Raw genomic sequence first — 20485 nt, 5'->3', positions numbered from 1 at the left:
AGTACCAAAATGAAGTATATATTTAGGACACCAGCAAAACAGGAGCAACCAAAAGCTGTTTCTGGAAAGAATTTGATTTCAAAATATGTTCCCATACAACCAGACTTCCTTATACTTACTTATTTAACAGCTCAACATTGTGGGGTTGGTTTGTTTTGTTGCATATGGTGGTGTTAGTGGTGGTCCATTTTATTTTCTTTTTTATGGATTACTTGTTTATTTATTTGACAGAGCGAGAGAGCAAGAACACAAGTAGGGGGGACGGGCAGAAGGTGAGGGAGAAGCAGGCTCTCCGCTGAGTAGGGAGCCCAACAATATGGACTTGACAATGTGGACTCAGATCCCAGGACTCTGGGATCATGACCTGAGCCAAAGGCAGATGTCTAACCAACCGAGCCACCCAGGCGCCTCTCCATGGTATTTTCAAAGCAAATCTGGCTCTGCTTGCCACACTATAAGAGCTGCTCCAACTCTTTTCTTCCTGTTGGACTGTACTTGAGTTTGGTCAGCCCAGTAGGACTTGTGTACCTTGTTTATGAATGCTTTGAGACTTTAACAACTTTCCATTTCCTAATAATCACATAATCTAGGACAGTCTCCACAAATTAAAAAAGCAATTTCTGGAAAAAGTTTCATTGTTCACCTGGTTTACCTTCCCTTGTCAGGTGTAGTTTTCATCCTGTGGTTTACTGCTAGCTACATGGCTGAGTTTGGTGGTTAGAATCATTCAGCTTTGCAGAAGGCTTTTCAGACTGTTAAGCTAAAGATAGCAATGACGGACACAAGAATGAACATTTCTGCCTTCTCGATCTTTGGAACTTTTACCTGTGGCTTTTATTATCTTATAAGCAGTAATTATATAAAGAGGAAGAAAGAACACAGAGGTTAGATGGCTTGCCTAACATTATATTAAAAGAACTTGCTCCTGAATCATAGTTTTGACTCTTAACTATTTTTATAAACGCTAAACACAGCAAGTTCTTCACCTTTGAAAGCTGTCTTTTTTGTCTCTCTTTTTAACTCTTCCAAAAATTGAACATAGAAAGTATTTCCAGATGGTTAAATGGGACGATCGTGAGGCTTCTCCTATCTGGCCAGGGGCGATTTTTATTTAAAAAATAGATTCTGAGATTTTATTTTGCTAAGCATTTGTGATTTGCCTTTTATTTCTTTAACTGAGAACTAGTGTGCTTTCCTCACTTCACTCAAGCCTGGTGCAGTATTCTGAGCATCGTTTAAGAAGTATTCTTTTCTCCAAATCAGCCCTCTTTTCTTCGGTAGTGAGTCCTGCGATTGTCTAGAGCTCACTGTAGAATGTGAAATTGCTTTGCAAACATTGCAAATGAGAATTCTGTGGTGCTTGGGATCTAGGAGAAAGCATTGCCTCTCAGAGAGCAGTGAAATTCTTAAAAGAATTGACCACATCCTTGTTTATCTTCAGTCTGCCCTGCTGGCCACCTTAGCAACAAAGGAGTAGAGTTAGCAAACTGAAGCTTTGATACTTCCTCTCTTCGTGTTTGCAAAGAGCAAGTGATGGACTTTTCAGAGTTTTTCAGCCAAATTGTGGTTTCAGGGGACAATTACCTGAGCTCTGAACCAGACCTGGAAGAGGAACCAGTAGAGTGCCTGAGGTCTTGGGAGAAGACTGAGCACACTTCTGTTTCCTAATTCATCGTGTGTGGCGTTAGACTTTGCAAATAATCCCCACACACTATGTCTCCCTTGACTCAAGCGTGGCCCTGTCCGGTAGGCAGGATTTTATGTGACTTCTACTTCTGTGTAATACAAATAACTTGGGGGTGTTGGAGTGATGGGTCATATGACTTTTCCTGAATCCCGCCCCAAACCTGCTTCTCATCGTGTGATGAAACTAGGGAGTTCTTTGCTTCTCCAGAGCTCTTTCCCGTGATGAATCAGTGAGGAAAAAGGAACATTTGTGCTGCCATGACATTTATCCAGTCCAAGTGTTCATGCCTGGCCAAGGTCAAATGATGCTAGGACTTCCATCTGGGCATTTGGCGAAGTAGTCTGTTTTATCTCTGAAGTTAGCAGGGCACAAGCAGGATTCCTGTCCCTTCACAAGCACAGAATCTCACTGACTCCCTCAGGGCTTATTGTCCTTGAAAACCAGGTACTGAGTGACTTGCACCCTTGGAAGGCATATCCTGGGACTCGTTATTTGACTTTACATGTGTTTATTTTCAGATTATAATACACCAAAATACTTCTTGCCAGCATCCCTCTGGTTGGAGTAATAATCCATTTTGTGTTCATGGTATCTATTTCCCTTATAAATTGGAAGTCTTTGCTATCAGGGGCTGTCTTACTATGTGCTAGACAGTTTACTTGCATTGCCTTGTGGACTTGTCATAGGAACTCAGTGTGGTAAATGCTGTGTTCCCACTTTAGGGATGAGAGGGCAGAAGCACCCAGGAGTTATAGGACTTGATGTGGCTGTGGGGTTGGGCTTGCTGACCTCTAGGAACCCACAGTGCCTTCATTGCCTCTCCAGTCTGTGTAGCCCCAGCACAATTATACTGCCTAGCATATAGGCCCCTCAGGAAGTGGTTTTTGAGTGCATGAGTGAATAGATTTAACAAGAAAACATTTTATGTGTAACCTAATTCCGAGATTACCATCTTAATTGGCTTCTGTGTTGTTGGCACATCCTTGGGGAGTGGAAGTATTAAAAAGGAAGTAGTATTTCACTGGCAGTGAATCCAGTGAAAACCCACCATTTTTATTCATTCCAAAATAGTTCTCTGTCTGTCACGGTCAGAGGGAAGACTCTGGGCCTGAAGCTGCTGAGAAGGTTGGGTGACTGTCATTTCTGACCTGACCACTCCCTCCGGGAGCCATTGGGAGGCTTGACAAAGGTAGCAGGACTGTGGTGGTCGCAGGACTGAGGTGGTTCTGTGAGCTCTGCAGCTGCATGCACCCTGGACACAGTGCTAGGGCATGCACCTACGATCTGCAGCCTTCATTAGGCCAAGTGTAGCTGAAAGCCCTTGTGTGACGTTTAAGTAATGCTAGCTTTCTTTACCTTTGAAAGCTAAAATGGTGATTGTCTAATAAGAATGCACTTAAGGGAATGAGGACTGTAAGCCAGGAAATACACCTGATGTGGTAAATTAGAGAAGCAGTTTCTTGTCACCAAAAGCCATGTGTGTGTGAGATTGGGAATCCTGCAGAGCTTCCTGTGAGTAGTGGCAGAGATGCTCAAAAGAACATTGGCATCAGAATAAAATTCTCTGGGTTCATCTTGTCTAGCCACTTAGGGTTTTTTTTTTTTTTTCTTTTTAAAGTTATTTCTGTTCTGGGGTAATCTCTACTCCCACAGTGGGGCTCAAACCCACCACCTGAGATCAAGAGTCTTACATCTATTGAGCCAGCCGGCAGCCCCCCTCCCCCCCACTTAGTCTTATAGATAAGGTGAGTGGTTGAGTGACCTGTCCTTTCTCATTCTTAAATATGAGTTTGGAAGTGTCATTCTATCTGTAACTTTCACCCAGCGGGACATTTCTTACCTCTATATATACGTGCATACACACATAGACACAAACCTCCTCACACCTCTGGCCCGGACCCTCTTACAGTCACATACTCAGAAGAATGTTCTCTTGCCCACATCCTTGGAAACAGGTCTGTTGCCATAAGCAAATAACATGAATAAAGTCATTGCCGGGGTGTTTGGTAATATATTCAGTGAGCTAGATATTCTTATTCTTTCCAGTTTTTAGATGCTCAGCCCATGAGCATTCCAATGTCTGCTCACTGAGCAGGTGCAGGGTCATCCTTAGGCATGCTAAGTTGTGAAAAATGCTAATTCTTTATATTGTACAGATATTCATTCTGATGACATTTTTCTAGTATATAAAATTTCCACATTTTTCAAGCAGAGAGGTAAGTGTTTGGTCTTTTCTCAAATGGAAAGGGAAAGTGGTGGTTCTTCCTGGAATCTATTGGTCAGTATTCCCCAGTCCCTGCTCAACTGGGTTTGGTAAGATAAGGGAGAAGGCAGATTTTTGCCACTCCTATGTATTAGGGTAGCCATCAGCCCGAGTACACATGGAAAAACCCTTCCAAGACGGGGCTTTAAAAAATACCAATGCATGTACCCCAAAGATTCTTATTTAATTAATCTGGAAAATAGCCTGGGCATTATTAGGATTTTTTAAAGTCTCATAGATGATCTAATGTGCAGGCGTGGCTGCTGAACCACTGGTATAAAGCAAAGTTGAATAATCAGGCCATCTGAATTTGTAGGTAGGAAGGATATCTGTTGTTTTTCCATTTTATAAATGTAGAAGCGGTGCCTTCTTTGCCCTTCCTACCTCCCATGCTGGGAGAACATGTCCTGATATAAAATAGATTACACTTAAATTAAAAAATAAAGCCATGGCCATAGAAATTCATCAGGCTTGTTTTATCCTGCCAGCCCCTCCCTTGTTCGGGAGGGATGCTCTGTAGAAGAGGAAGAGGAAGGGGCGCCTGGCTGACTCAGCCAAGGGAGCTTGTGACTTGGCATCTCCGGGTTGTGAGCTCAAGCCCCTCACTGGGTGTAGGGATTACTTTAAAAATCAAAATCTAAAAAAAAAAAAAAAAAAAAAAGAGGAAGAGGAAAAAGCTGTCATTTGGAAGTGCCCATTTCTGGGCAGCTGGAAAGGAGACCTGGCACCCCACAGTAGTCAGGCAGCTTTACCAGCTCACAAGCCGTTAATTTCCTCTGCCTCTTCCACTTCTTTAAAAGGTTTCTACTGGTGAGAAAGCAGGTTTCAATTAAATTTTTTTTAAAGATTTATTTATTTATTTATTCAGAGAGAGCGAGAGAGAGGCAGAGACACAGGCAGAGGGAGAAGCAGGCTCCATGCAGGAAGCCCGACGTGGGACTCTATCCCGGGTCTCCAGGATCACACCCCGGGCTGCAGGCGGTGCTAAACCGCTGTGCCACCGGGGCTGCCCTCAATTAAATTTTTATGTAAAGAATTTAAAATTAGAAATTTTAGGTGGAAATGAAGGTTTTTGAGGGGGGAGGTTTCTCCTCAAGGTGTAGGGCACGTTTACTTCCACTTAGCAGTTGTATATTTGGAGGCACCTGGGTGGCTCAGTCAGTGAGTCGTCTGCCTTCGGCTCAGTTCATGATCCCAGGGTCTGTTTCTCTGTCTCTCTCTGCCACTCTGCCTACTGGTGATATCTCTCTCTCTCTCTCTCTCTCTCTGTCAAATAAATAAATGGAATCTTTAAAAAAAAAAAAGTATATTTGTGGGGTCTTTAAAAAATTACTATTAATTTAGTAATCAGAAGAAAAAATAAGTGGTGCTGATTTTTGTCTTTTGTTTTGCTGGTTGCTATGGGGCTTATTAGTGTTTGAAGGGAGTAGAAACGGCTTTATCTGTATCTTCTCACAAACCCTCAAGGTAGGATTGCTAAGGCTAGAAAGTGTCTTGTCTCTTCTACATGTTAGTTTTGTTTTCATTTATTTCCTGTTTAGGTTATAGTTCTAAGGCTTGGTTCTGTCATTGCTCGGAATTACTATTCTCTTCTGTGATTTTTTTTAATTTGCTTATGAAAATGCTATTATAATGCCTCTGGGAATTTCTTCTCCTTCAGAGAAGCAAATGTAATTACCGTGATGCTGTTTCGAAGCGGCTTTTCCCTCTACACATGTGCATATCACAAAATACACGTTGTCTGGTACATGTGAAAACTTTTCTTAAAGAAAATCATTTATATATTTATACACACACACATATAATTAAGCAAAATCAGAATTATCCAGAGTAATGATTAGTATTGGAGGTTCTTGACATAGCTTTTTGAAGTGTTAATACCTTCAAAAAAGATCAATTTAGGACAGGTTTGCATGTACAAACTGAGGACTTGGGGCTAATTTCTGTGTAAATGTAATTTTGCCTTTAAGGTTCATGTTGGTTTTGTTTATGCCCATTAATGCAGGCTTGGTGTTTTTCAGGAAAGCTGTTAAGAAAAAGGATAGAAAGCATTCTGTGTCCTCCCCTGTCCTCCCACCCCCACCCCACCCCCGTTAAGAGACTGAATTCTCTTCAAGTCGACTCTGAGTTGTGTCCTGTGGGCACTTATAGAGCAGATAGTGTGTGCCTATATAAAGAATTCACTGATTTTATTAGCTGTTGATTCTTGGAAACCCTCTCACAATGTTGTTTAAAAAATATCTGAGTCGAAGATTGTAGAATTCTCCAGCGCAAAAGCGAGTTTGAATAGGAAGTTTTAATTTTCATAGAACCTGCCTGAATCCCAAAGGGGATTGGTGAGTAAGATGTTAGTACTCTGAAAAAATAGTACAGTGTAATGGAAAGATCACTAACCCAGAGTTTCTCTGTCGTGCACTAGCCAAGTCTCCTTGTACCAGTCGTGTATATGGTGCCTTGGTTTCTTTATCTGTAAAAACAGAAGTTGGAGGTCCTCTTTCACGCAGATTCCCTAGGGACGACAAGAAGATGTGTGTGTGTGTGTGTGTGTGTGAGAGAGAGAGAGAGAGAGAGAGTTCAATGGCATAAACCCTGAAGAATGAAGAGAGCAAGAAGTTGGAAGTCGGAAAGCAGACGGACCAGTGATACAGGGCTCAACAGACCTGGGAAGACAGACTGTTAATGTGGCCTCGGGGAAAGCTGCTAACCACTGCAAAATCCCCCAGAAGCTCAGGAATTAGCAATATCAAGTACTTTTGCAGATAAGAATAAAAGTGGCAGCTAAGATAAAAATTAGTTGAAAGCTATTTAAAAAGCAGTCAGATACCCAGATCCTTTCCCCATCCCGGCAAAAGACTAGAGACTTGATCACCCTCAGGGATGGCAAAACGGGCCCCTCAACTTGGGGCACCTGGCTTGGCTTAGGTGCGCCCAGCTCCTTTTTCCTCTTCTGTCCCAGTGTGCTTGTAAAAAGGACTACACCCTTCTGGCAAGAGATTAGAGTGCTCTGGGGGCTCCTGGCTGGCTCAGTCAGAGAGCATATGATTCTTGGTCTCAGGATTGTGAGTTCAAGCCCCACGATGGGGGTAGAGATTACTTAAAAAAAAAAATCTTAAAAAAGAATAGCACTCTCTGGGCAATCTGATTAGACCAAAAAGAAAGAACCTAAGATATTGATGCTGGAGGCTTCCAAACCAGACTTCTGACCAGAACACCCTACAATGAAGAACCTCAGTCAGAGCCCTTCCAGTTAGCTGATTGGTACCCCATTCTTAAATATTAGCAGGTGACCAAGGAGCACTGTTCTAGAGATGAAAACAAATAAGCAGCAGCAAACTGGGAGAAGCAGGCTATGCTGGTGAAAGAAAATGCCAAACAGCTATCACATATGTGATATGTGAGGGTAAAAGGATTGCAAACATGAAAAAAGTATATTGTAAGAAATGAATATTCAGGAAAAAAAAAGGACTTTTTAAAATAAAAAAAATAACAAATCATAATTAAAAGAAGGACTAGAAGGTGCCTGGGTGGCTCAGTCAGTTAAACGTTTGCCTTCAGCTCAAGTCATGATCCCAGAGGTCCTGGGACCAAGCCCCGAGTCCAGCTCTCTGCACAGCAGGGATCCTGTTTCTCCCTCTCCCTCTGCCCCTCTGCCCACTCGTGCACTGTCTCTTTTGTTCTCTCTCTCTCTCAAATAAATAAAATCTTTCTTAAAAAGATTGAAAAAAATGAGAAAATCAGAGGACGAGGAAGTCCAATATCTAACTCATGTTTTCTGTTCTCCAGAAAGAGCGTAGGATACAGAAGGAAGAGAATCTTCCCCACAGAGGTACCTCTAGTCCTGCCCCCAGATTCTAGAACAGGGAGGACATGAATTTCTAGACTGTAAAGGTCAAATGGTCAACACAGTGGGTAAGAATAGACCTTAAAATAGAAATGTGACATTTCTTGAACCGAGAGAGAGTTCATCACACTTTTAGAAATACCCAGTCACTTGCACAAAGACCTGGAATTGGCTTCAGATTTAACAGGTAGGTGTAGGTGGAATCTAGAAAGTAGTGGATAGCACTTCCACAATCCTTAGGGAGAATTGTTTCCAGCCTAGCATTCTGTAAACCCAGCTAACCTATGAATCAAGTAAGAAAGAACAAAAAGAGTCAGGTGTACAAAGGTTTCAAAAACCACTCCCCATCATCTGCTTAGGGAGCTACTTGGAAGATGTGTTCCAGCAAGAAAAAGGGAAACATTGAACCCAGGCAGAGTGAGGGTTCACACTGGTGAGCAGTGAAGGGAGTCTCCAGGATGCTGAGGGAGGGAGGCCGATGGATGACATCTGTACAGCAGGTGCAAGGGAGAGCCAGTGGGCCTGGAGTGGGTCCGATGGTGTGGGACCTGCTTTGGGAAACTAAAGTGAGAGAATCCCTGATGCTTGTGGATGTCCTAAGAGGGATGGTGGTGGCAGTTAGGTCAGGCTCCATATAAAACAAAGCCCACAGACCAAATTGTGCAGGAAAAGTAAAGGAATCATAACTTCCCACATTTCTCAACTACAAATAGTATCTATAGAATAAATACTTCAGTGTAGATGCTAAAGACGGGCTGAACCACAGCAGTCATAGATGTTTGGAGACAAGAGGATGAAAGGGTGTGTGTATGGTAGGGGCAGGGCAGGGAAGGGAGCAAAAATCCACAGGCCCCACAGTGGGAAGTCACAACAGAATTATCTGGAACAGCTATACAGGAAGTAAATGCTAAAGCAGTTGGCTAAAAGAAGTGAAACTAGTTCCTGTAGAGAGGAAGACATGGGGTGGGGGGCTGCTGGTTGTTTTTTGTTTGCTTGTTTTTAATTACGTTGTAGGGTTTTTTGGACACAGCATATAAAGCTATAATAACAGTAAGAATAGAGACACTGCTTAAAATGGTGTCATCTGGTTAACCTTTTTATTGATGGGTTCAAATTTTTAGCTGCAGTGAAGAGCTAGTCTAGAGTCCTGATTCTGCAAAAGATGATATCTAAGAAAAATGCTTCTTTGGTATTCCTCTGAGACTTGCAGAATTGATGACTTGTGCCGGTCTGAGCTGCCTTTTTTCTTACCTCTCTAGATTACCCTCTTGACTTGAACCACAGTGAAACCTTCCTACAAACCACAACGTTTCTTCCTGAAGACTTCACCTACTTTGCAAACCATACCTGCCCCGAGAGGCTCCCTTCCATGAGTGAGTAGAGCGTACCCTGCTTTTCAAACTGACGTGTCTGTTTATTTGATTAAAGTGAAAGGGAGATGCTCGTCAGGGAGCCTGCTTCTCCCTCTTCCTCTCCCCCTGCTTGTGCGTGCTCGCTCGCGCTCTCACTCTCTCTCTGTCAAATAAATAAATCTTCAAAAAAATTAAATGAAAGGGAGAGAGTTCTCCATCTCTCAGTACGCCTCCGCTATGTGGAGACTAGAAATGTCTCCCCGCCATTGGAAGCAGGAGATGAAAGCTCCATGTGTCCTGGCCCCCTTCAGCCCCTCCTGCAGAGTTGCCTATGTTCCTGGTGCCATGTTCTACCATGTTTTTCACTCTTTGCTTTGCATATCCCCCCTGTCTGGTGACTTGGGATCTGTTAGGATGTCCTAGAGAAAGTACAGGCAACCAGCTTTATCTTTCAGTATAAATCCCACACTGATTATAACTTGTTTGATAATATGACGAATGTCACTGAGTAAGGACCCTGTGTCTGTGCTTGCCTCAAAGTGTGCAGAGAGGCTCCAAGCTCAGCCTCTTTCTTCCCTCCTTCCCCTTGGAGAAGTTCAGCTGCCACTCCCCTCAGTCTTAATTTCTTGACTTGCTGCTTAACCCAGTAATAGTGATGAACTGAAATGCAGGGAGTTGCAAAGCAGGGGAAGGGCCTCACATCTCTGTGACAAACACAGTCAGCTGAAGAAAGCATTGAACCTCTCTAGACAGTGAAACCCCAGTCATAGGGGGAAAACATTCTGTCACTTTCTGGCCTCTTAATTCTTTTTCTTCCCCTCACCCCATCTCTGTTCAGAGGGCCCAATAGACATAAACATGAGTGAAATCGCAATGGATGACATCCATGAAATCTTCTCTAAAGACCCAGCCATCAAGCTCGGAGGTCACTGGAAGCCTTCAGATTGCCTGCCTCGATGGAAGGTAGGGTGTGAAATCAGGCCTGAGGTGCTGGGAAGGGCATCTGGCCTTGCCATCATTCCAGGACACCATGGGATTCACGGACTATGATAATTCTTAATTTGTACCCTACGACCCGATGCAAAGTATCTGCATTCGATGGAAACACTCTGGAGGTGTGGGTTTCCCTAAGGATACTGTCTAGTTCCAGAAACGTGCATCAGTCCTATGACTAAGCAGGACCCTTTTGTCTCCTTTTAAGAATACTGGTTCAACAAGGGGGAGTGTTGGTGGGTCTCTCATGCCACATTTGTAAAAGCCATCTTCACAAATTCAGTACTTGGTGCCTTGTTTGGCATTGTTACCATGAGTTTAGTACAACAAAGAGTGGAGCTTCCAGCCTGACGCTTAGAATTGCTTAGTGGCTTTCTACAGGACTACAATCAGGAAGCATCAGTGTGTGGATCTGGCTCACTTCTGTTCTTTCAGCAAGTATTTGCTCAAGTGCTGCTTCTGTGCCAGTCCTGCAATGAACAAAGCAGATCTGGACTAGATGGGTGTTTCCAGCCTGTCACTGGGATATAATATCAATTTAATGACCAGCATTCTTTTAAAAATTCATATATATGTATGGATCATACATACATATAGATCCCTCTATACATAATCTCAAAGTGCGCTACCTGTCATAAGGGGAAGTACTATTTTGTGGAGTGCATTTTAGTTGTATGCTTATATATGGACATGTTTGTGTGCCGGGTCATGCTGTAGAATGAATATCTTCCTCTGGGTTGTGGTCTAGAGTGAATTCATTCAGTGGGCCCACTATGTACAAAGTATGGTGCGTGTAAGAACAAAGTCCACTCATGTACAGGGGCCTACCTGCCAACATAGCTCTTTGTTTAGTTGAGGTTGAGGACAAGGCAACCTTCCAGAACACCCCAGAAACTAGCTGGTTACTGATTCCATGGCTGTGTCCTGCTACAAAGCAGAAGTCGAGGGGATTAACCAGGCGGCTTCTTCTGCTGTGACCCTCTCCAGGTGGCAATCCTCATCCCTTTCCGGAACCGCCACGAGCACCTCCCAGTCCTGCTCAGACACCTGATTCCCATGCTTCAGCGCCAGCGCCTGCGATTTGCATTTTATGTGGTTGAGCAAGTGAGTGGCCCATCCTTTCCTCTTCTTTCTGTTCTGAGATAGCAGTTTAGAGCACTTTCAGCCAATCCACCTTTGGAGTGCAGAGCCAGCGAAACTGCAATCTTAGGATTGAGCCACCCAGAGCTGAAAGGGGGAGCAGAGAGCAATTCTATGCTTCTGGTTTGGGATGTTTCTCAACACTGGCTGACTTGAGTCCAGGAGGGAACTTTGTTTACCCTTGAACAAAGGCCCCTTGTATGGTGTTTTAGTCAGAGCTGTTTTGGGTGGTGTTTTTGGTCTTCCGACCCAGGAAATTCCCCTTAAGATAAGGAGCCATGGGTAAAAATGGCTGTATTGTTCTTTCTTCCCTTTATGAGGCTGGATACTCCTCCAGATGCTGTTAGAGGTCGAATGCTTGCTTTTATGACAGTCTTAGGAGAGAGGAGCTTGGGCTTGTTACCCTTCTTATTTCTAAGGAAATTGAGGCCAGATGTCAAGTGGTTTGTGAGGCAGTGATGAGTGTGCTGGCCAAGCCATCTCTGGCTCAGTAACCTGTCCTAATCAGGTTCAGTAAGCTCTCCTATAGGCCGGGAGGCAGTGAAGATTTTGCTCGTCGAGTCCTTTTAAAAAATAAAGTCCTGCTTCTTATAGGTTGGCACCCAACCTTTTAATCGAGCCATGCTTTTCAACGTCGGTTTTCAAGAAGCAATGAAGGATTTGGACTGGGACTGTCTTATTTTTCATGATGTGGATCATATACCAGAAAGCGATCGGAACTACTATGGGTGTGGGCAGATGCCAAGGCACTTTGCAACGAAGTTGGACAAGTATATGTATCTGTGAGTATCATTTCCTCTGGAAGAGGTTAAATCTAAAAGGATGCTGAGAGATGCAAAGATGGCAAAATCCAATTAGCTCCTCCCCAGCATGCGTTGGCTGTCAAATGGATAAACAAAATGGAGTGCAGCCACAGCATGGAAACACTATTAGGCAGTAAAAAGGAATGGAGTCCTGATACATGTGACCAGATTAATGAACCTTGAAAACACTCCTGTGTGAAAGAAGCTAGTTACCAAAGGCCACATGTTGCATGATTGTACTCCCATGACTTGTCCAGAATAAGCAAATCCATAGAGACCGAGCAGTGGTTGCAGGGAGGAGGGGGAACGAGGAGTGACTGCTAATGGGTACAAGGTTTCTTTTTGGGGTGATGAAAGGTATTTAAATGGATTGGGGTTCATGGTTGCACAACTCCGTGAATAGCCTAAAAACTATGGAATTATACACTTTAGGTGAATCATTTGGAATGTCAGTTATGTTTCAATAAAGCTGTTATGAAACATAGCAATTAGAGAAACACGTAGTTAGCTACAAAGATCTCTGCGTCTCAGCACGAGGAAATGGCTGCAGGTGGTTCAGGGTAGTAGCACAGAGTGCACTGTGTCACAAAAGAGTTCTCCAGTGAAATGGTGACTCTTCCCAGGGGAAGAAACCATCCTTGGATTCCCAGATGATCGAAGCTGTATGTCTCCTTCTAGGCTTCCTTACACTGAGTTCTTTGGTGGAGTGAGCGGCTTAACAGTGGAACAGTTTCGGAAGATCAATGGCTTTCCAAACGCTTTCTGGGGTTGGGGTGGAGAAGATGACGACCTGTGGAACAGGTACTCCCCTCTTCTGGTTTCGGTGCCATCTAAAAATGCTACCTTAGGCTCCTCAGACCAGTGCTGTGCATGAGATGTAGGGTACAAGCCATCTAGGTAATGTGAAACATCCTAGTTAGCCACGTTTAAAAAGGTTAAAAAAGGGCAGCCCCGGTGGCGCGCAGTTTAGCGCCGCCTGCAGCTCAGGGTGTGATCCTGGAGACCCCAGATCGAGTCCCACATCAGGCTCCTTGCATGGAGCCTGCTCCTCTCTCTGCCTGTGTCTCTGCCACTCTCTCTCTCTCTCTCTCTTTCTCTCTTTCTCTCATGAATAAATAAATAAAATCTTTAAAAAAAGAAAAAGAGATGAAATTAATTTTAATGTATTTAATACATGCCAATAGATTTATCACAATATATTAAAAATAATATCCCTCTGACATATAATCAGTATGAAGAATTAATGGGATGCTTCACATTTATTTTTTCTCTCACTATACCTTTGAAATCTGATATCTGTTTTATATTCATAGCACATTTCACTAAAACTTCCCCAAGCCAGAGGTCACATATTCGTGATGAGTGTACACAGATTTGCCTCTACTATCAGATAAGACTTGGATTATACAAGTTTGCAAGAATGATGTTATATTTGAGTAGTGTAAACTGATCTTTTTGCAGAGTAATAAGTAAACAGTAACCTAATAAGGAACAAATAAGCAAAAGAATCTCCACCTCTTATCTGTTGACTTTATAGATGGGCTTTAAAAAAAAAGTTAGGTGTTGTTTTTAATTACAATGTAATACTTGCTGGTAAAAAGTCAGATAATACAAGGCGTATAAACCAAACAGCATAATGGTTTTGTCCTATTTCGTTCCCAGGAAGTAGTCATTTTAACAGGGCTCTTTCTCTACATCTTTATATCCATATACAAACAACCCAGACCCATCCTGTCTCTCTTTCCAACCATGTTAATATGGAGAGAGCCGCTTCATTATCTCTAACAATTGCATGGTATTCCTTTATGTAGATACATGATATTTTATTTTAATCCTCTCCTGTCAAGGAACATTGTTTACAATTTTGAATATCCTTGTTCACCTATGCAAGTATTTCTTCAAATTAAATCCCTAGTTGTAGAACTACAGAGTCAAATAAATGCTCTTTCAAATTTGGAAAGTTATGGTCAGGATTTTTCTCCAAAAGAGGTTGCAGAAGAGTCTGAGCAGTGGTGCATCAACATTCCTACTTTCTTATATTACTGGTTATAAACCACCTTTTACATTTTGCCACACTTCAGCCCTTTAGTAGTCACATGTGGCTCGGGGCTGCTGTACTGGACAGAGGAGGTCCAGACATAATCTTTCTCAGTTTGAGAGGTAAAAATGGCATCTCTTCCTTTTAATCCATCCATTTGGATTTCTTAGGAACCTAGTGAGGATGAACAGTTTTCCATGAACGTAACTGGTTGAGCTCTCCCAGGACATCTGTCATAATTCTCAGCTTGCACTGTCCCCAGCTCAGCAGGAGCCCCCAGGCACAGGAACAGGAGCTGGTTCACCCCAGTGCCCTGCACAATTCCCAAGCACACAGTAGACATTCTCTATGCACTTACCAAATCAAGAGCAAGAATGCATTCCCCAATATCAAAAGGAGAGTGTAACTTGGAGTTAAAAAAGGAGGATGTTGAAATAATATTCTCCCACAGTTTTAAAATATGAAGACAACCATAAGTTTCACATAGATATCCAAAGTCTACCTCCACGTATTATTTCTTACAGCCCTATCTAGTTTCCAGTAAACCCAACTTGGGAAATCCTGTCTTTATCACATTAAGGATTAATAACCAAACACCTCCTTAGTTCTGCTTTCCTCATAGTGTTGTGAAGTTTTACATCTAGATCAGAGGGTGTCATACAAATTAGTTCATCTCCCTGGTGATGGGGGAGGTGGGCAGAGTAATTAAGTTCATAAGCAGGGAAAACACAGTGCTACTCTGGCTTTACTGACTTGCTTTATAGTAGTTTATGGACAGGAAAGATGCTGTCTACCAGTGAGAAAAACATTTTTGATAGGTCCCAAAGAAGCCGGCAGGGAGAGAGTGTGTGTGCACTCGTCTCCTGGGGAATGCTCCCTGTTGGACCTATCGCTGAGAACCTGCATCATGCCTTACTCCCAAAATTTTGAATTTCGAATTTCTTTTCTTTTTCAACACTCTTTTGTATTGTAGACCTACTTTTCTAAAGCCATGAACTTAATCCAGAGGGTAAGCAATTGAATATTTGAATGCAGAAGAAGTTCTGTTGTTTATCTTGGGATTTCTCAACCTCGGCACAGGTGTGGTCATCTGTGGTACTTGATCATTTTATCTATCTAGCCCAACGTTTTTGTCTCGGACAGAGTACAGAATGCAGGCTACTCTGTGAGCCGGCCAGAAGGTGACACGGGGAAGTACAAGTCTATTCCTCATCACCATCGAGGAGAAGTCCAGTTTCTTGGAAGGTTGGTAGTTTATTTACTCTTGTAGAGGATACTCTACAAATATCCTCTATATTTTGCATTTCCAGATGTCCCAGAGCATATCATATTGCAGCCCCCTTTTCTTACTTCCCACCTCCTCTCCATGGTCCTGTTTTGGCTGCCTTATAGTTCCTAGATAGATTTTCGTGTTTCCATGAGGCAGGCATTTGTGTGAAATCAGATTATCGGTGAAAAATATGATCATAGATCTCATTTGGAGATTGCTCATTTGACATCCTAAGCTTCATGGTCTTCTCTGTAGCCGGTAGGGCGTTGGAGAAAAATCCACTCAGTTAAAGGTCTCTGTGTAACTTGCGCTGACATGACAAAGCAGGGTTGGCACCCATTCTGCGAGCTCCAGTTTGGAAGGGCACCCCAAACTTCTGTTTGTGTGGGTGCACTCGATAAGGAAGTTCCATCCTGGCCTAATTGAGGCATGTCAGTAGAATGACATCTCCACGTGTTCAAAAGTGCATTTTGGTCTCGTTTACTGGGAGGAGGACTGTTCTCTGGAGCACCAGCTCTGATTGCGTGAACTCCACTGTCATAGGAGTGGGGAGGTACTGAATGCAGACCCAGACCGTGCTCATCTGATGTATGTGTAATATCTTACCTCCCACTCCCCCTACCTTGGGCAGGTCATTGAACACCAGGAGCCTTGGTTGCCTCATTTACTTAAGGAGTGGGTGCATTAAATGAAATGATATCATAACTGAAGTACTCAGCATGTAAGAGAAGGTGTTTCTAATACTAACCACCTTCGGTGTGGTGCAGCTGACCGGGGCAGGCCGGTCCCCTGCCATGTGAGGCAGGAGCACCACCCTGGGCTTTGGCCCCTCACTCAGAGCCACCCCTCTGCTCTCTGCTTAAACAGGTATGCTCTGCTGCGGAAGTCCAAAGAACGACAAGGGCTGGACGGCCTCAACAACTTGAACTACTTTGCAAACATCACATACGACGCCTTGTATAAAAACATTACTGTCAACTTGACACCCGAGCTGGCTCAGGTGACCGAGTACTGAGATGAGGAGAGAACATGTGTTTGCTTTACCCACCACCACCAAGAAAGCAACCTGGGGAGTGAGGTCTTGGGGCTCCACCCAGGAAGAGAATAGAAATACAGTGTCTGATGAAGGATCACAGGGTTTGAGGAGAAAATGTGAACAGTATACACGCACAAAACGCCTTCACTGTGGATGGGGAGCTTCCTTCATCAGGACTGGCTTTCTATTTTCACAAGACGGATGTCTGTCCTGCTGCTCTCCTCCCCCCCGGTCGCCTACCCCAGCGTCCCGTCTCAGCCAGGATCTCCAGACCCGGAACTGAGCTCTGCTGTGGTCCTGGCGCCGAGCCTGTTCCTACGAATGGCCTTTGAAGCTTCTTGGCCTTCAGAGCAAAGAGGCAACCCCACCACAGGGCAGCTGCGTTTTAGGAAGAGCAAATGAAACTCCACACACCATTCTTCTCCATCTCTGGTGTTCTCTTTGGTTTCATTTTCTTTCTTTCTTTCTTTCTTTCTTTCTTTCTTTCTTTCTTTCTTTCTTTCTTTACCTGCTTTGGGTGGGGATGGAGGGTGGGGGGAGGGATTGGGGAAGATAAATAGACCTATAATAATCACTTCTTGAAGAAGTATAATTGTAAATAAGCCATGTAAAATGCCTTTTTTAAATTTAATTTTATAGCTGGCTCCAATTCACACCGAGGATTTATATATTAGATCACTTATTTGGTTGGCAAATGCGGAACTCAGTTAAAATGCAGTGGAGGGCTATCACCTCCCAAATTGCTATCGCTTTGGAAGGGAGTGGACGTAGGGCATGTCGCAAACAGATCGAGACAGTCCAGCCTATCACTGGTAGCTCACTCCTGCCCCCTCCCATCCTCCTCTTCCAGAAGTCTTGCTCTTGACTTTTGCTGTGGACTCTCTTCCCAGTTGGGCATGTACAGTCTCATCCCCGTCTTCTGCTAAACAGGAGCCCTCCTGCTCAAAGCGGACCCTTTGGGGGGCCTCTGTGTCCACACACCCCTGGATCTCTGAACTTTGTTCTTTGTTCTTTCATCACTGAGAGTGGTGGGGTAGGGTGGGTGGGTCAGTTTTCTGCCTCTTTTTTATTTTATTTTGCTCTTTTGGAACTTGGCCACAATTCCTGAAATCTGTGCCTAAATTATCAGCTAGCTTCAGTGATTCCTCTGAATATTTCCCTTTTCAGTTTCTGGAAAGATTCTTTGTCAACATTATGAACCAGTTCCTAGAACTAAGGAGCAGTGGACTGAAGAAGCCAGGGAGCAAGTGACATTTGTGTGCTGTGGGTCAGCTGGGGGCCAGGGTAGACCCATCTGAGTTTTGCAGGTGGACAGACAATGCCAGGACCCAAGCCTGTGTGCTGGGTTCACACCCCATGCACTTCTTGAAGTTAGATTCTGAATTGCCCTTGAAGTTGTGCCTCTGTTTCTCCCTGAGCCAAATCCCTCGATTCTGGTCCCTCTTGCCTTCTGCAGGATTCTGAAAAATGCCAGTCTTTTCCTCTCCTTTTCCATAAAACATATTTATATATTGTGATTAGGAGTACTTTCTGAAAAGTACTTCATATTTTTTTTAATTGCCTTGTTTGCCTTCAACTTCCTTAATTTTCATGGTTTACATGGATGTGTGTGTAGGGGAGTGTATTTGTGTAGATATGTGTGGGTTGGGGTTTTCTCCGTTGCATGTGTCGCTTCCATGGACATATGATCCCCACAAGCTGTGGGAGTGATTGGCCAGGCCTTGTTTTTTGTTCGTGCTTTTGTTCTTTTGAAGAATAGAGTGGTATTTTAGAAAAGCAACTGCATTACAAAGCTCTTATCGGCTCATATGAGAGAGCAGGCTGCTGCCCTTGAAAATGCTGGTAAGTTGTATCATATGTTTTAAAAGAATGTTGAGCATCTCATGCTTTAAAAGACCTTCACAACAGAACATTACACACAGGAGCTCACTTGGTTTTCCTTTGAAGTCTGGTGCCCAGAGCAATAAAGATTTCTTTCTCCCTTTTCTCCTGCCTCCCCCTAGGCCGGTGTGCTGGTCTTGACTCTCCTCATCCTTTTCCTTCTCCTGTCCTCTCTCATCACTGAAGGCTGTGAGCCACTTTCAGGGTGATACAGCCATGATGTCATTTGGAAGAATTTGCTAGGTTGGGCCAGTCCTTAGTTAAAGATGATATGTGTGTACACAGCAGTGTTGTAAAATGGTCCCATGCAAAGCTTTTCACAAACGTATTTACCCACCAAGAACAAAACATTGGCAAAAGGCTCAACACTTGATCTTAAAAAGAAAATGCTTGATTGGAGGATAAAAGGAAAGGTGTCTTTTCACTGCTTGAAGTAAGGTCACTGAAATTATTTTGCGATCATGTGTGAGTTTGTTTTATTAGTGTGAAATCTCTTACTGCACACCGCTTAGTCATTTACCCACCAGGTCGAGGATCATGTGGGAAACAAAAGTTAAGAACATACAGCCAGGCCCGTGAGCTATTAATGGTGTGAGATTCTCAAGTTAAAAAAAAGAAAAAAAAAAAAGAACAATAAGAACCAAATGTGACCTTGTGCATATTTTGGCAGCTGAAATTCTTTTAAGGCTACTGATGGGTGACCCCTTAAATCAGTCTGGTCTTAGCTGCTTGCAGGGAAATGTTTCTCCTTTCATGCTGTTTTGCTGGGCGAAGAGTTATTGCAAAAATATTCCTTTTGACATTACAGGGATTCTTGTTGGAGCTCCTCTACCACAGAAGTTAATAATTGAGCAACAGCCACAAGTATTGATTGTGTCCACTCACCGTTGACAATGGCATTGAAGGTAGCTAGCTTCCTTCCATCACTACGTTTTTTTTGAGCTTGCTCTTATGTTTTAAGAGGTGCCAGGGGTACGTTTTTGCACTGAAATCTAAAGATGTTTTAAAAACACTTTTCACAAAAATAGTCCTTTGTCATTACATTATTTACTCATGTGTTTGTACATTTTTGTATGTTAATTTATGAATGATTTTTTCAGTAAAAAATACATACTCAAGAACCAAACCTTGGTGATTGTTTGTCTTTGCCTAGAACAATTTGGCTATTTGGAAGCCATTCCTCTCTTTTTCTCATGGGAGTTCAGCTCCTCTGGGTTCCTTCAAGCAGCTTGGCTTCCAGGTTGCTCAGCTGACCTCTGGGTACTCCTGAGAGAAAGACAGCCCCCACCCCCGACCCCTGCAACCAGACCAGCTGGTGGAAAGACTCAGCCAATGTAGCAAAAGCACTAAACCCCACCATGCTACCCAGGCATCCACCCACACTTAGTTTTCCTTCTCGAATTGGCCCAGGTGACCCTCATCAAGTCGAACAAGACACGTGGGCAAAGAGGGGATGAGAGTGGATGGAGTTTGGATCCAGAGGTCCTCTGGGGTCAGTCCAGAGTTTGCTGTCTCCCTGGTTCTGCTTGGAGATTGTAATCATAGCTTCTATTTGTTGAACATTTATTCACTATATTTAATGAGTGTAAAGTTCTGTGTCCAGGTGCTAGGAATATAATGATAAGCACAAAGGACCGGGTGAGTGGCCTCATAAAACTTACTGTCCTCTTGCCCCACACCCCCAGGTGGAAGGTATGATTAACATTACAACCAGGGTGCCTGGGTGGCTGTGTTGGTTAAGTGTCTGACTTACGATTTTGACTCACGTCATGGTCTCAGGGTTCTGGGATCAAGCCCCCCACCCTGGACTCTGTGCTCAGCAAGGGGTCTACTTGTCCCCAGCCCCACCCCCCGAGTAGATAAATAAAATCTTAAAAAAAAAAAAAAAAAAAGATTATGATCACAAGGAGTGCTGGAAAAAAAAAAAAAAAAAAAGACATGGCTGCAGACCACAGATGGATGGTATGGAAGGTGTCCCTGGAGGGAGGTGGGTGGCCTGAGGGGGGACCAGTGGGTTACCTGGTGAGCTGCAGGATCAGAAGACCATCAAGCTGGTGCAGAGGACAGAGGGCTGCACCAGGGATTGCTAGGCTAGGAGGAGGGCAGGCCAGATGCCTTGTGGAGCCTTGTGTGCCAAGGTAAGGAGGGAGATTGGATTTTATCAGAGCAATGGCCTCAAGA

At 43.6% G+C, this 20485-nt stretch overlaps 1 protein-coding gene across 2 annotated transcripts in view; it reads left to right on the top strand.

Annotated features, from left to right (window-relative positions):
• Nucleotides 1–19430, top strand: part of B4GALT5 (beta-1,4-galactosyltransferase 5) — a 74920-nt gene extending 55490 nt beyond the window's left edge. For both annotated transcript variants that reach the window (XM_077873529.1, XM_077873530.1), the window contains exons 3-9: nucleotides 9051–9164; nucleotides 9982–10106; nucleotides 11124–11240; nucleotides 11871–12058; nucleotides 12758–12880; nucleotides 15261–15362; nucleotides 16255–19430. In XM_077873529.1, the coding sequence (XP_077729655.1) occupies nucleotides 9051–9164; nucleotides 9982–10106; nucleotides 11124–11240; nucleotides 11871–12058; nucleotides 12758–12880; nucleotides 15261–15362; nucleotides 16255–16402 (917 nt within the window). In that variant the 3' untranslated portion in view covers nucleotides 16403–19430. The remainder of the gene's footprint in view (nucleotides 1–9050; nucleotides 9165–9981; nucleotides 10107–11123; nucleotides 11241–11870; nucleotides 12059–12757; nucleotides 12881–15260; nucleotides 15363–16254) is intronic.
• The last annotated feature ends 1055 nt before the right edge of the window (nucleotides 19431–20485 follow it).

This window comes from Canis aureus, chromosome 26, assembly GCF_053574225.1.
Source record: "Canis aureus isolate CA01 chromosome 26, VMU_Caureus_v.1.0, whole genome shotgun sequence".
Taxonomy (NCBI): domain Eukaryota; kingdom Metazoa; phylum Chordata; class Mammalia; order Carnivora; family Canidae; genus Canis; species Canis aureus.
Note: the sequence above shows the minus strand (reverse complement) of the source record. Positions and strands in the feature narration are given on the sequence as shown.